This window comes from Echinops telfairi, unplaced genomic scaffold (assembly GCF_000313985.2).
Source record: "Echinops telfairi isolate 266 unplaced genomic scaffold, ASM31398v2 ScPeMD7_7468;HRSCAF=8506_0, whole genome shotgun sequence".
NCBI lineage: Eukaryota > Metazoa > Chordata > Mammalia > Afrosoricida > Tenrecidae > Echinops > Echinops telfairi.
In genome coordinates this window covers 46,565,943-46,580,294 of record NW_022111369.1, presented here as the reverse complement: position 1 = coordinate 46,580,294, position 14,352 = coordinate 46,565,943, and the positions used below count along the sequence as shown (strand labels likewise).

The 14,352-nt window shown below is 41.1% G+C and overlaps 1 protein-coding gene across 1 annotated transcript; it reads left to right on the top strand.

Annotated features, from left to right (window-relative positions):
• Positions 1-12,068: 12,068 nt before the first annotated feature.
• LOC101638057 (alveolar macrophage chemotactic factor) lies at positions 12,069-13,659 on the top strand. Its single transcript, XM_004703198.2, has 4 exons — positions 12,069-12,262; positions 12,419-12,551; positions 12,657-12,743; positions 13,112-13,659. The coding sequence occupies exons 1-4, from the start codon at positions 12,154-12,156 to the stop codon at positions 13,128-13,130; spliced, it is 348 nt and encodes a 115-aa protein (XP_004703255.1). The 5' UTR covers positions 12,069-12,153; the 3' UTR covers positions 13,131-13,659.
• The last annotated feature ends 693 nt before the right edge of the window (positions 13,660-14,352 follow it).

Here is a 14,352-nt window from a genome sequence, read left to right as displayed (position 1 = left end):
CACAACAATTGAGAAATGGAACAAAATGTATGAGACAAATATTTTCAGGCTTGAACAACAGACATTGAAGGACTACAGTCCTTCAGAGAATGAAAATATATGCGAGCCCCTTGATCATTGTGATGTTTTACGTAGGGGTATCTTCAACTATCAAGGATAGCAGCCTGCAATATGCATTATGACTTAATGTAAAGAAGACCATAGAGTCACTATAGGTCTGAACCAACTTGATGGGAGCTAAGAAAAGCAACATCTTCAACCTGCAGGGTGGAGGAATCCAAATGGCCCCAAAGCAGAGTGGGCAGTGGAAGCAGCTGAAATTTGTAGGACATAGTACTGACCTGATGGATTCTCCATGGTATCTATTGACGTTCTATGAAGGTACAGAGTGACATTCTGGTTGGTGTGGAAAAATGTCCTGTCAAAGGATTGAGACTGGACGTTGCTCCGTTTGCCATATAGTTCTGAGGTTATTGGATCTTTGCCCCAGGAAGTGTAAAGAGACTTTTCTGAGTCCTCCGGCATTCAGGTGAGATACCAGAGAGACTGTGGTATATGTCCTAAAGTGCAAAATACTATAGGGTTGAATTCAAAAGCAAACAAAAGTTATCAAGTGTGAAAAGACCATAAGAATTTACTAGCAATGTAATTCTTTCCAGAACAAAAATCAAACCCTTTAAAAGAAGAAATTACTCTAACACTGTTTAAGGTGTCGTTGTTGTTGGGTACTGTTAAGTGGAGTCTAGCACATTGCGCTCGCTCTCATGTAGAACAGAACAAAACATGATCTGGTGTTGGTCCAGCTTTCACAATTGTTAGTTTTAAGCCCATTGTTGCAGCCACTGCATCAATTAATCTCCTGGATGACCTTCTTCTTTTTCACTGACATTGAACTTTACTAAGAATAATGTCCTTTTCCAGGGGCTGATACTTCCAGAAAACCTGTCCAAAGCATGCAGTATAAAGTCTCACCATCCTCACTTCTCAGGAGCATTCTGGCTGTACTTCTTCCAAGACAGGTCTGTTCGTTCTTCTGGCAGTCCATGGTCCTTTCAATATTATTTGTAAGCCCATATTTTAAATATGTCAGTTCTATGCAGTCTTCCACAGTTATTGCCCAACCCAGCTTTCATATATATATGCAGTAATAGAAAAGACCAGGGCTTGAGTCAGGTGCACTTTATTCCTCAAATTGGTATCCTTGCACTTCAACACTTTAAAGAGATCTGTGTTAGTCTGGGTAGACTAGAGAAAACAATTCATGGACACTCATGTGTGTATAAGAAAGAGATTTATCTACAAGAGCAATTGATTGAGAAAACATCCCAACCCAGTCCAGATCAAGTCCCTATGTCCTATACCAATCGATAAAGTTCTCTTCAGACTCATGAAACACATGCAATGACTGGAAGACAATAGGCCAGTGGGTGGGAAGTCTTGTGACTCCAGCGGCGCTTTAAGCATCTCAGCACTGGCAGGGGTCTCCACGTGACTTCTCCAGCACTCAGGGCTGCATCTTCTCAGGGATGTCTCGCAGGGAGCCAGCCTTGTCAGTAGAGAGTCTCCAAAGGAGTGAGCAGAGAAAGAGAAGTGTCTCCCACCTCCAAGGAGGAAAATACCGGAGTTCCCAGGATTTTCAAGAGAAGGCCATGTCCACAGAGAGGCCTCATTGGTTATATCTTGATTGACAGGCCAGCCTACACCCCTTCACTCAAAATGTCACCAGATCATATAACTAGCACAAGATCTTGTGCAGCAAGGTTTCATAATCATTATTCGGCATATAATAAAATATTGCTAGCTGTACAATGGGAAGTCAACAATATTAAGACAAGGGTTACTGCTCACACATGCATTGTCTTATTCAAAACCAAACAGGTTTAAACACGTCTCTGCAACCGATAGTTTACTGTGACAAGTTTTCTAAGTAAGATACTTGTGTTAGTCTGGTCAGAATTCCTTCAAAAGAGAGCTGCAATCTAAGCAAGGGCTGTGCGGCAATCTCCTGAGCCAGTTACATTCACGGGGGAGAGGTCAACTGAGAGGGTTATTGTGACTCTTTTGGGGGATTCTCTGTGATGAATATTGGCAGATTTCCTAAAATGACACAGATAATCATGGGAGCTTATTAGGAAAAATGAATACTGCATTCATAATAAAAAGGCTAGCTGGGTGGTTTTTTTGTTTACATCGTGACAATACACTTGCTCATTCTTTAAGGATAAGATATTTGTTTGATGAGAATTTTGTTGGGAAGCCTTATCCCATCTAAACTACAGTCATGATCTTGCCCCTTTAGACTTCTTCCGCTGCAGAAACAAAAAACCAAAAACCTTAAATTACTAAAGTCAAAGTTTGATTTTCATAAATATTAACAAAGTTATAAATTCATAGCAAGATCAAATCTTTAAAAATGAAGAGAAACCAGAAATTACCAATTCCATAAATAAGTGATGCAGCATAGCCACTGACCATACAGTCATTAGGAGGAAAGTGAGACAATGTTAAGAATGCATTTAAGGCAATAAACTCAACAGTCTAAATGACAAATTCCAGGAAAAACACAGCTTCTGAAACTGACATTAGCAGAAATAAAAAGCCCAACTCGATCTCTGTTTATTAACCCCAGATCAATGTTATTGAGTAGATTCCCACCCATAACAATTCCATCTGGTGTCCCAGGGGCTGTACATTTGACCAGGGTAGACTGGCAGGACAGTCTCATTTTCCCCACAAAGACAGACTCGTGAGTTTGAACCAACAGCCTTGTGGTTAGCAGGCCAGCATTTACCTGCCGGACCACTATCATTCCTAGATTAAATTAAGAATTTAAAACCTCACAAACAAAATGTCTGACACAGATGTTTCTCTGGTGAATTCTTTCATGATTCTCTGGAGTCATCCGGGTGGTTTTTCTGCTCTGGGTAGCTGATGTTATTTACATCTTGGTGTGGTGAGACTATACAATTGGTGCTACCTTTCAGCTGGGAGCTAAACAAGGACAAGAAGCCAGGGGTTCGGGGGCATGCAATAGCTTCCTCTGCATATTGTGCTTGCACTGCATTTAGGCCTTGGGCAACATGGAGCCTACGCTCCAAGAGACAAAGGTGCGTGCTGCAGATCTAGTCTCCCAAGTTACACAGCATCACTTCTGCTCAGAGTCAAGATCATAAAGCACAATTGGCTACTATACACATGCCCATACTTTCACTGCCACAAATAAAAATATTTACATAATAATGTTTATAGTCAATTAATGCATTATATCCTTACTATAAGCAGTTGGAATTCTTCTAAATGCCCATCCACAGACGAGATGGATAACCAAATTTGGGTAGATTTGGACAACTGGATACTTCTCATTGGTAGAAAGTAATATATCAATATTTTGTTAGAAGATCAGTGAAAATTAGAGAAACCTTCAATGAGGGGGAGTGGCGCAATGAGCAGTGACATAGGGTGACCGTGAAGATGACAGAGGCCCAGAAGTCATCACAATGGCAGCTAGCAATGGTGATCACAACCAATATTTACAAGCCCGTGGATGACTAGCATATACACTAAGCTGAACAAAAGATACCAGGCATGAGGAGTACATATTGGGTGATTCCTTTTATATGAAATTCAAGAATGGGGAAACAGAAATCAGAATAGGGGTTTCCTCTGGCGGAGAGAGCTTGAAAGGAAATGAGCACCCACTGACCATCTGTGGAGATGAGAATGTTCTAGATCTGAATTCGTATGTTAATTACACAGGTGTTTACATTTTTCAGAGTTCATCAAGTTGTCCACTAAATATCAGTCCATTTCACTGTGTACAGTTTGCTTCAATTTAAAATATAACCATAAATTGAAAAGAAAATTAAGCCATTTTTATACCATCCTGCTTATTCCTTTCAATGATTTCATGGGGAAGAAAGCTTCTGTTAGCACAGTCATTTCAGGATAAATTATTTAAGGTTATACAGAAAGTTCATGGCATGGAAACAAGTGGAAGCCACAAGAAAGGAAGAATTCAAGGACTGAGGATCATGTGTTTCTAATTGTTGCCACAGCAAAGTAATGATTTCATTGTCAAGCTACTACAGAAAGATAATGGATAAACTCCATATAAAGCTTTCAAAATTGTCATTTATTGCGAAGAACTAACTGGTGTGTAGTTACTCTATGGCACTTAACAGCCTGTGGTCAATTTCTGGTACGATAGCCAAGATTAGAGTTCTTTTACATGAACCCTGGTCCAAGCATCTGCTGGTCTGTTTCTCAAATTCAAATTGTAGGGGGAAGGGGGCCTTGCTCCCCATGGACATTCTGTTCCAGGAAAAATGAGTTACAGTCTGATAAATACTAACTTTTTGGAATCAAATGACATAAAGTGAAAACATTCCATTAACACGGTTCATCAATTTATAAAGAAGTCAGGCTTTAAAATCTTGACTGGTTAGTGAAGACTAGCCTTAGCGAGAAATTCTATTCTAGGTTTTTTGTGACTTTTCATCACATCATCTCTTATGTCAGTGGGACCAATTTCCTAATTCCACATTTTTTTGTGAAAATAATATTTGTGAAATACATAAATGAAGTCATGATCTTGACATCCATAATTGGTGCAATCACTTATGTGCCAATCATTTCAAAATCAGGTTTAATGAAATAGTGTTGGCAAGGAATTACATATAGGCATATTCTATCCATATTTTTTCTCTTTGATCTTTGTGGTTTTGATGCACGTGGTGATGGTGGCGGTTAGGGTGGTCATGGTTGCTGTTAGCTGCTGTTGAGTTGGTTCTGAGCTTAAGTACCATGGAGTGAAACACTGCCAATCCCAAACCACCCTCACAATTCCTGCAGTCTTGCAGTCCATTATTGCAGCCGATGCGTTCATCGATCTTGTGGAGGGTCAATGAAAGCAGAGGATCAGTATGAAAAAGGAAGACCCTCTGCTTGCATTGATTCTCTGCTTTCCTAAGCATGATCTCTTTTCCCAGGGACTGGTACTCCATGGAAATATGTGCAAAGCTTGTGAGATGACATTTAACCAACTGTGCTTCTAAGAAGCATTCAGGCTGTGCATCATCCTTTGCAGATTTATTTGTCCATCTTAAAGTCCCTGGTATATTTAGAATCTTTCACCAAAAACACATTTGTAATAGTGGTAATGGTATTTATGTGTATTGTGTTTATGTGTGTTCTGTAAATTCATGACTATCATCTTAGAAACTTTTCAACTGCTAATTCTTGGCTATTCCCTCAATCAAGGGAGGCAATCAGAGGGCTTGAATTTGAGTTATCTAAAAGGTATATAAATACACATACACAAACGCATCACAGTTATACCTATAAAAGCAATTAATAAGGTCTCTATATATTAAATAAAAATGAGGCCTATTTTGAAAATATGCAGAGGAGGATATCTTGCTTAAAACAAGAAATGACAAGAACTGAAAAAACCACCACAAAGTGTAAAAGTAATATCTGTCAGAAATAGTCTGGTAGAGAGCACGTATTAAGAACAGGATTAGAAATTTAACATCCCATAAAGGACTCTCCAGTATCATCCAGATGTCTTCCCAACTTTCCACAATAGTGCATGTTAGTTCCCACCCCCTTTGTTTTCTGCTTAAAGTAAACAACATTTCTGAAGAAAGTACTCAATGCTTCCTATTTCTGAGAAGTCCACAATTTCTGGAAACAGAACATTATTCCTCAGCAATTTTTGCTTTTCACGAGATATGATCTCTTGGTGCCAACAAAAAGCAATTTTCAGGGCTGCATTGTTGAAGAAGAGCACTGGTACTATCGTGGGTTATGCATTGCCCTGCAAACTGCAAGGTCAGCACTTCAAAACCAGCTGCTCCTTGACAGAAACACGAGGCCTTTTACTCCCATGGAAACCCACAGGGACCATTATATTCTGTCCTATAGGGGTTCTATGAGTCAAAATTTATTTGATAGCAGGTTTTTTTAAATAGTTGAACAAAAAGATAACCAGCTACCCTCTTCACCCACAAGTTCAAGAGGAAAAGCTTCGTTATGGTTAGTTGGACCCCAGCTCAGGACTCAGCACAAAGTATGGACTCCATTGAAGTTCACTAAACTTACTCCTTTCCCAAACTAGTTTAACCTGAAGCAAACAGTAAGGGAAATTGGATAATGGACAAAAGGAAAGAAAACATTGGAATATTTCATAATAAAGTTGGGCAAACTTCGAAGCAAACTTAGTCCCTGAGTAATGCAGCTTCTTCACTTGACTGTCAAGTCCAGTGTGAAAAAGAGATAGACTGCGCTAATATTCAAAGTTAACAAGTTACTGGAGTTTTCCTTTCTTCTTATTCATACCAACAGTTCATCTCTAACCACTACGAAAACCCTATTATCTTCCATATATTGATATCCTTCAAGTGCTCACCCTAAGAATGCTATGTCTATATCTCTAATTACTGCCATCATATAACATTTGTATACTGCAATCATTTATACACTGTAACCATATGGCCCAGTAGTGGTCAAGGAAGCACTGGACAATTAGCCTCAAAGTTGGCAGTTCAAGCCTACCAACGGCTTCCTGGGAGAAAGTTGGGGCTATCTGCACCCATAAAGACTTACAGCCGTGGAAACCCTATAGACTATAGACTCTAGAGGATGGCTCTAAGTCTGAATTAGCTCGATGGCAGTGAGTTATTGTTCTGCTTTGGTTTGTTTGATTTTTGGTATAGCTTTACTTAAAGGCAGTATGAAAAGTAATAAGGAAAACAGTCCTTTAGAAAAGTATTTGCAAAGGCCTAGTGGCAGTGTCAGGGAAGTATTGGAATGCTAACTCTACATCAGTGGCTCACACACATCGTCTGCTCTAAGGAAGACAGAAGAAGCTAACTGCTCCTCTAAAGACGTACCCAGCCTCAGAAACCTCGTATAAGGTTGCTGCATTGGAAACGACTTACTGACAGTGGTTTTGGTTTTAGTTTTTATGTGATCTATTAGGAATTTCTGGATAACCTGAATGGTTAAGCTGGAAGACTGGCAGTCAGAATCCATCCCCAGGTACCTTGAAAGTCATTCTTGGTGATCTGCTTCCAAAAAGTCCCTGTGCAATAGCTCTAGTCTGCACATACAGGGTGGTCATGAGTCAGAATCAATTCAACAGCAAATTCCAACAACAACAATGCCATTTACATTGCATCATGTGATTAAAGGCCTCATGGACTGTGGAAATAGATCAATTTACAATGATGGTTTTATACCATTGACATTCAATACAGTCTTCTGTAATCAGAGTTTCATCTATCACTTATCTACAGTGATCTCAAAGTCAATCAGAGTATATGATTTGCTTGGGACGTTGACTTCATAAACTTCCTTATTGAAATATTAAATGCCTGTTGGATTTTAAACCTTCTTTTGAATTGTTTATATTCCAAAACTGAGGAGATCATCTGAACAAAGACTAAACAAGAAGTAATTTCTAAGATAGGGGAAATTGATGCAAAATAAGAGAATTCAAATTATTAATGACATTAAACAGTGCTATCCCATCCCCTTTAACTTTAAGGTGCCCCTATAAATTAGGAAACATGGCACAAGAAACTCATTGCCACTACCTATGAACAAATGTTCATAAACTGCTTGCTTACTGAATTTGGAATGCATGAGAAGTTATGAGAAATATAAGACTTTACCATTAATTGTAAACAGTTTTTGCTCTTATGTACATAAGATTTCTATGAGTCTGAGCCAACCCATGGCTAACTAAGAGCAACAGTGCAATTGACTTGAGGAGACCCTGAGTGGTACTAATGGCCATGCACTGAGTTGCTGATCCAAAGTTTGGAAGTTCAAGCTTACCCAGAGGATCCATAGAAGAAGAGTCTGATAATTTATCTTAAAAAAAAATCACCATTGAAATCGTTATGGAGTAGAATTCTGCACTAACATGCATGGTGTCACCATGAGTTGGGATTGATGTGACAATAGTTGGGTTTTCTTGCTTGGTTCTTAGTAGACTTGATGGAGACTACGAGGAAAATGAAGGAATAACTAAACCATGAATCGTGAGGTACTCACTACAATTACATTAACTGTTCTAAGGCCAAAGGTTTCAGTTGACTATATCTGACAAAAAGCTGTTGCACAGAAGATAAGACTTTGATCTAGGCCTGTAGGAAGAGAGGAGTTTAAAAAGCAGACAGTTTAATGTTGGGTACACTGGAAGTCTATATGCTATTTGATATAACTATGGCCTCAAAGGCCCAAAGTGGATATACTGAGGATTTCAACAGCCTAAAAAAAGATTGTTGGGCAATGCAAGAAAGTGGGTAGTCAGATTGCAGAGAGCTGTCAGTGTCTGGTTGTAGTTAACATCATAGTTAACATCATAGAACCATTAACATTGTACTGTGACAGATGACATAAGGTTTGACTTCTGATCTTGGATTTCAAACATCTTAACTCTTTCTTTAACCTTACTTTTTAAGCTGCAAGAAAATGGGCAAAGGGGGATTTCATTTATCTACCTCAATGAGTCAATGTGATAGTCTTTCAAGATAAAATGAACAAGAGTGTGTTTTAAAAGCTGAAAATCATTAGAAAATGTTAATTGCTATTACATTACTATGTGATAACATAACTAAAATTAGATTGTATTTGATAAACAGTAAATCTTTCAGGTTACCAGGTATTGTTTACTGTCAGTGAATTGTTTACTATCCAACAAACCAACCAACCACCCCCTGAACCCCACCACTCCTGCTCATAGCAATCCTATAGGACGGAGTATAGCTGTCCCCTTGAGGTTGGAAGCCTTTATGGAAGCAGACTGCCACATCTTTTTCTTCAGGAGCCATTGGGTAGTTGAACTGTTCACTGTGTGGTTAGCAGTTCACTAGGTAGCCCACTACTCTACTAGGACTCTTCTATATCAGGACTGAAAATAACACAATCCCTTTCTCTATTACATGAGTACAATGTAGGTATGGAAAATAAATTGGCAATAAAGGAGTAATCACTTTCAAACAATGGTGTAGTGATTATATGTTGGGCTGTGATCCACAGGGTTGGCAGTTCAAAACCACCAGCTGCTCCTCTGGAGAAAGACTGGCTTTCTACTCCCATAAATAGTTACAGTCTCAGAAAGCCACAGGGTGTCAATATGAGTCAGCCTTGACTTGATGCAGTGAGTGAGCGAGATTTTCAACTATGGTTCGATGGTGCTATCATCCTCAACGTTAGAAGGTCTTTGGACCACTCACATTCCTACCTATCTTTTCACAAAGTCCAAATCAGAGATGCCTAGACAGGTGCTAGACATTGGCAATGGGCCAGAGTGATTTTAATGGGAGCTGGGTTAGGTTACTGCTTCCTGATTAGGCAACCTAATAACCCACATCTTGTGGGGACTTTCTATTATCTGTTTGCCAGTTGGTGACATTCCCAAGTGCATGGGGAGTTGATTCAGAGTTCAAACCAGGTGAGGCGTGCACATCTATAAGAATGTAGGGTGGGACTGGCAGTCTCATCCCATGACTCTGCTCTGGTCTTGGCGTTTCTGTGCCAAAAGAAACTCAGTGGTCCCTTACATCAAAGAAAGAAAGAAAGAAAGAAAGAAAGAAAGAAAGAAAGAAAGAAAGAAAGAAAGAAAGAAAGAAAGAAAGAAAGAAAGAACTAGCTTGAAAAACAAAACTCACACACAAATGTTTAAAACTTCAATAATCTCTGACTTTAACATTTTTCCCCATACATTTTATCATTGTGTGGTTTACGCTCTGTGGTTAAGTTTCATTGCCCAAGATCTTTAGTCATATTCTAAAAAGTGTTTTCTGATCCACACCAAGGAGGCTTATCTTTTGCTTTAGTTACATTTTAATCTCTAAAACGTCAACATAATAAATCCACAGACTTTTCTACAGAATAATACTCTGCAGAAAGATGAAAGATTGCATTAGTTGACTCAGGGTTGGTGTTGATGGTATTAGGAAGCTTCAAAGGACAGAATATTTCCCATTTAGCTTCCTCCAAAATGTGGATCAAGCCTCCCAGCAGAGATTCTCTTGATTTTTCTTCTGGCTAAAAGTTCTAAGGATCTATGGAACTTTCTTATTTCTCAGAGAAGGTGATGTCCTGTCAAGGAAGAAGGGATTGGAGGCGGGGGGTGGGGAGGTGGGGTGGGGGACAGAGTTTATAACATTCTCCACAGTTGTGGAAGGTAAGGAAAAGAGTTTTGCTACATGATTGGTTTCTGATCGCCATCATATTTGCGAATTACTTTTGCTAGCAACCATGGGGACATGGGTCTTGAAAACCATCCTGAAGAGGATGTAGCTAAATTTCTGTGAAAGGAAGTCCCCATGTTATTCCAGTATTATATCCAGGCTTGCCATGGAGTCAGAAATGGGCAAGACTTGTCCATTAAAGCCTCACTGTTCTACTTCTTCCAAAGATAAGAGAGAGTCGAGCAGAGAGAAAGACAGGAAACGTGAAGCTATTGCACTTTTCAGCTTCAGGGAGCAGCTTAGGGGTCACTTGAGACTAAATTCAACGAGGTTCAGCTTAGCTCACTGCCATTCAGTCATTCTAACTCATGGTGACACATAGGACAGAGTAGAACTACCCCTGTGGGTTTCCAAGGCTGGACATCTTCATGAGAGCAGGGGTTCCTCTTTTTCTCACAGAGTGACTGCTGAGCTGAAGATTAGAAGCACCACCAGGGCTCCGTCTACTTGGTCACCAGGCGTCCAAGAGCTTGTGCGTGAACCTTGATTCCTAAGGGAGCTTGGGGAAACCAGAGTGAGTGCTGTCTTCTATCAAATAGGTTCCAACCTCTCAACTAAACCTCCTGATAAGCCCCTGAAGCTTATTAATCTCCCACCCCAAATCAAACCCATGGTTGTAGAGGCAGTTCTGACTCATCGATCCTACAGGCCAGAGTAGAACTGCTCCATGGTCTCCAAGGGATATAAATCTTTACAATAGCAGACTATCCTATCTTTCTCTTATAGAATGGGTAGTGGCAGGTTGCACAACATCCGGCCATCTATTCTGTTAGCAACTCAGTGCTTAATCATTGTACCACCAGGGTTCCTCCCACCGTGGTTCCAAAATGCATCCAATGGCCACTCTGAGGTGTTCAAATTAGAACTGGCATGAACTCTCTGGCATTGCTTCATCCCCCTGCTACTAAGAGAGTCCACAACTTATCCCAACCCAACAGTGTAGTGAACTGCCAAAAGCAAAGACATCATCATTGGCAATCTGCTGGATCCTGTTTGCAGATTCCCAGACACCACTGCCATACTACAAACACAGGGTTTCCAGGAAGGAGACCTGGTTCTGCAGCCCTTCCTGAACAACAATGGGAATTGAGACTTTGTCATCATATAAGCACCGTCATCATGTAATCTCTTCTCAAGCTGTCTGAAGTCCAGAGAATCATAGACTAATGGCAGGAACCTAGAAGGACCTGGCTGCCTCCAGGCAAGGAAGGGCAGTCTTGCAGGTTAGTGAGGTTCTAATCCTGACTTACATTACCTAAACAATAATACAGTAATGATAAAAGGGTTAAAGAAATTCAGAAATGTTTCAAAAGTCAAACCTCCTGTTACTTTGCCTTAGACAAGGAGCCCAGTGGTGCTGTGGCTTGGGCACTGGGCAGCTAACAAAGCCTGAAAGGAGGAAACTACATGGGGAGTTTGCTTTTCTGTTGTTCCTTTTTAGATGGAGAAGGGCACCTCTCAGAGCACCCAGCTCCCCAGAAGCTGGTCATCCCTAGCTGGTCCAGGCTGAAAGTGAGGGCCAAGTGCCTGCGTGATGTCTCCCACCACTGGGATTGCTGCAACCACCCCAGGGCCAGGCTCCAGCATCCACCGCAGATCTGGTACCGTGAGCTCCTCCCAGCCTCCCAAACTCGTGGGGCAGAGCTCCCTGGCCACACACGCCCCCTTCCCACTCCGCCCGCCCCCCAGTGCAGGGAATTTCCCAAGTATCCCATAGCTTGATTAATTTCCTGCCCGAACTAAGGAGACATATGCAAATAAAAGGGAGCGCACACCACTTGGAGAAGAAGGCAAAGTATCTCAAATCTGCGCGCTCTTTTCCCCTCTCGCCTCGCCGCGGTCTCTGGCCTGCAAGCTCGCACCAGTTCGACACCCTCTATTCACCGCTATGCCTCCCCGGTCCAACCCTGCCGCCCGCGTCCCAGGTCGTTCGGGGTCCCTGTGCAAGCTGCTCGCCCTGCTGCTGCTGCTGGCGCCACCACGGCCACTTGTCCGCGGTAAGAAGGCTGGAGGTCCCCTGGCAGCAGGGCTGGGCATCCTGGAAGCAGAGGGGAGTTTGCTTGCCAGGAAAGAGCTCTCCCCGCAGGTTACCTGCGCACTAACAATACGGATCTCAATCTCTCTCTCTCTCTCCCCCCACGCCCCCCTCCCAGCTGGCCCGGTGAGCACTGTGCTGAGAGAGCTGCGCTGCTTGTGTTTAGGCTACACTCCTGGGATTCGCCCCAAAATGATCAGGAATCTGCAAGTGATTGCCGCAGGCCCGCAGTGCCCCAAGGTGGAAGTGATGTAAGTTCTCCTCGCTGGGGCATTTTCAGGGACCTTTGGAAGGTCAAAGTGGCCCAGCCTAGATCTTCAACCTACATGGCGTATGGGCGCATCTTCTCTCCGCAGAGTCACGCTGAGGAAGAGCGGGAAGGAAGTCTGCATTAACCCAGAAGCTCCGTTGTTCAAGAAAGCCATCAAGAAAATTCTGGACAGGTACCTGTCATTGGGATTCTTGTGGTTTGAGAATTCTGCTTTGCAGAGTGTAGACTTCACAGTGTCTGTGCCTGCCAGAGATAACTTTTGGGTTTGGGCTACCACAACTCAGGCCATGTTTAGTACAAAAAGGTTAAGGAGAAGAGGGGATGATTCAGAAATGCCCCGGGAAAGCCTTCATCACACAGGCATGCACGCAGTTGGGTCAGCAAGTCAGCAAAGTTCCTTAGTGAGACGCGTTTTGATGTATAGTCTTTGGCTTGGGTCTTTATTTTTACCAAAAGTTTCCAGCTCTCAGTTTGGAAAGCAGGGCAGAGGGGAGGATTGTGGGGAACTGGGTTCAACTGACAGAATTATTTCCTCAACAGTGGAAAACAGAAAGACTGATTAAGTGATAGAACCACGCATGGGAAAACCTACCCAGCCTTCAATGGAATGTTCTTCTAGAGACCGCTCATTCAGAGGAGACATTAAGCAAGAGTTGGCATTCTTCAGCCAAGCATCGATTTCATGAAATTTTGAGGAAGAAGGCCTGTTTGTCCCTGCAGTTTTCTGCTAAGCATATTAAGTATTAAACATAACATTTTGTGCTATTTATTGTAACCATTACTTTATTGGAATCTTTGGCAACTGCTTAAATTGTGAGTGAAGGATCACTGATTGTTATTCTTTCAAAGTGTATCAAATTGAAAGTGATTATTGTACTTCTAGACTATATTCCTTACAGTATTACTGACAGGACTAGACATTGAATAGGTAAATGATATTTCACTGGAATGTCATTGATGGGGATGGCCTGCAATCCTCACTCTTCACATGAAATGAGACATATTTTAGTGTTGTTTCTTGAGGGAATATATCAGAGAACTTTTTTACTCTTGACCATGGTATGCTGTTTAAATTATATTATGTTAAATAGCTGGGTGCATCATGCACTTATCTGTGTAGCATGTATTTCTTTATTTCATGTATTCCTAAATAATTATAAATATATAATTATTTAGAATTTCTAAATCTTTAAAATCGACACACACGCACACACACACACACACCCCAATCAAACCCACTGCCTGTGAGTCTGTTCTGACTCACAGAGGTCCTGTAGGACAGGGTAGATCTGCTCCATCGGATGTTTGATGCGATCAGTCTTTATGGAAGCACCTATCTCATCTTTTCCCTTGGAGCAGCTGGTTGGTTTGAACTTCAAACTTTTCACCAGCAGTCTCACACTTAACCCACACTCACTGTGCCAACAGAATCTCCTCTAAGTTCTAGAAGAATCAGTACATTCTTTCCTGGCAACTTTAGACATTTAATGTCTTCTGAGTATGGCATAATGCCATTATTTACTCATTACACTTTGGTTTTATATGATATTTATTAGATAGTATGAATACTATAATTTTAGTAACAATATATGTTTGGCTAGATAAAGCTATGTAATAGGAACATTTAGGATTTCCTGTTATTATGGAAATGCCTTCTTTCGGGTGATTTTAATATGAAACATTCATAGCAATGACTTGTACTCTGAAAAATTTGGAAACATTGAAACTAATTGAATATAAATTCATTATATGGTCTTCAAGTATAAACATTGCACTGCTAA

What these genes read in the sequence shown, in the direction of transcription:
- LOC101638057 (XM_004703198.2), top strand. Translation starts at nt 12,154, where the DNA reads ATGCCTCCCCGGTCCAACCCTGCCGCCCGCGTCCCAGGTCGTTCGGGG. An exon ending in ACCACGGCCACTTGTCCGCG is followed by an intron (nt 12,263 to 12,418) that starts GTAAGAAGGCTG and finishes CCCCCCTCCCAG; the next exon opens with CTGGCCCGGTGAGCACTGTG. An exon ending in TGCCCCAAGGTGGAAGTGAT is followed by an intron (nt 12,552 to 12,656) that starts GTAAGTTCTCCT and finishes TTCTCTCCGCAG; the next exon opens with AGTCACGCTGAGGAAGAGCG.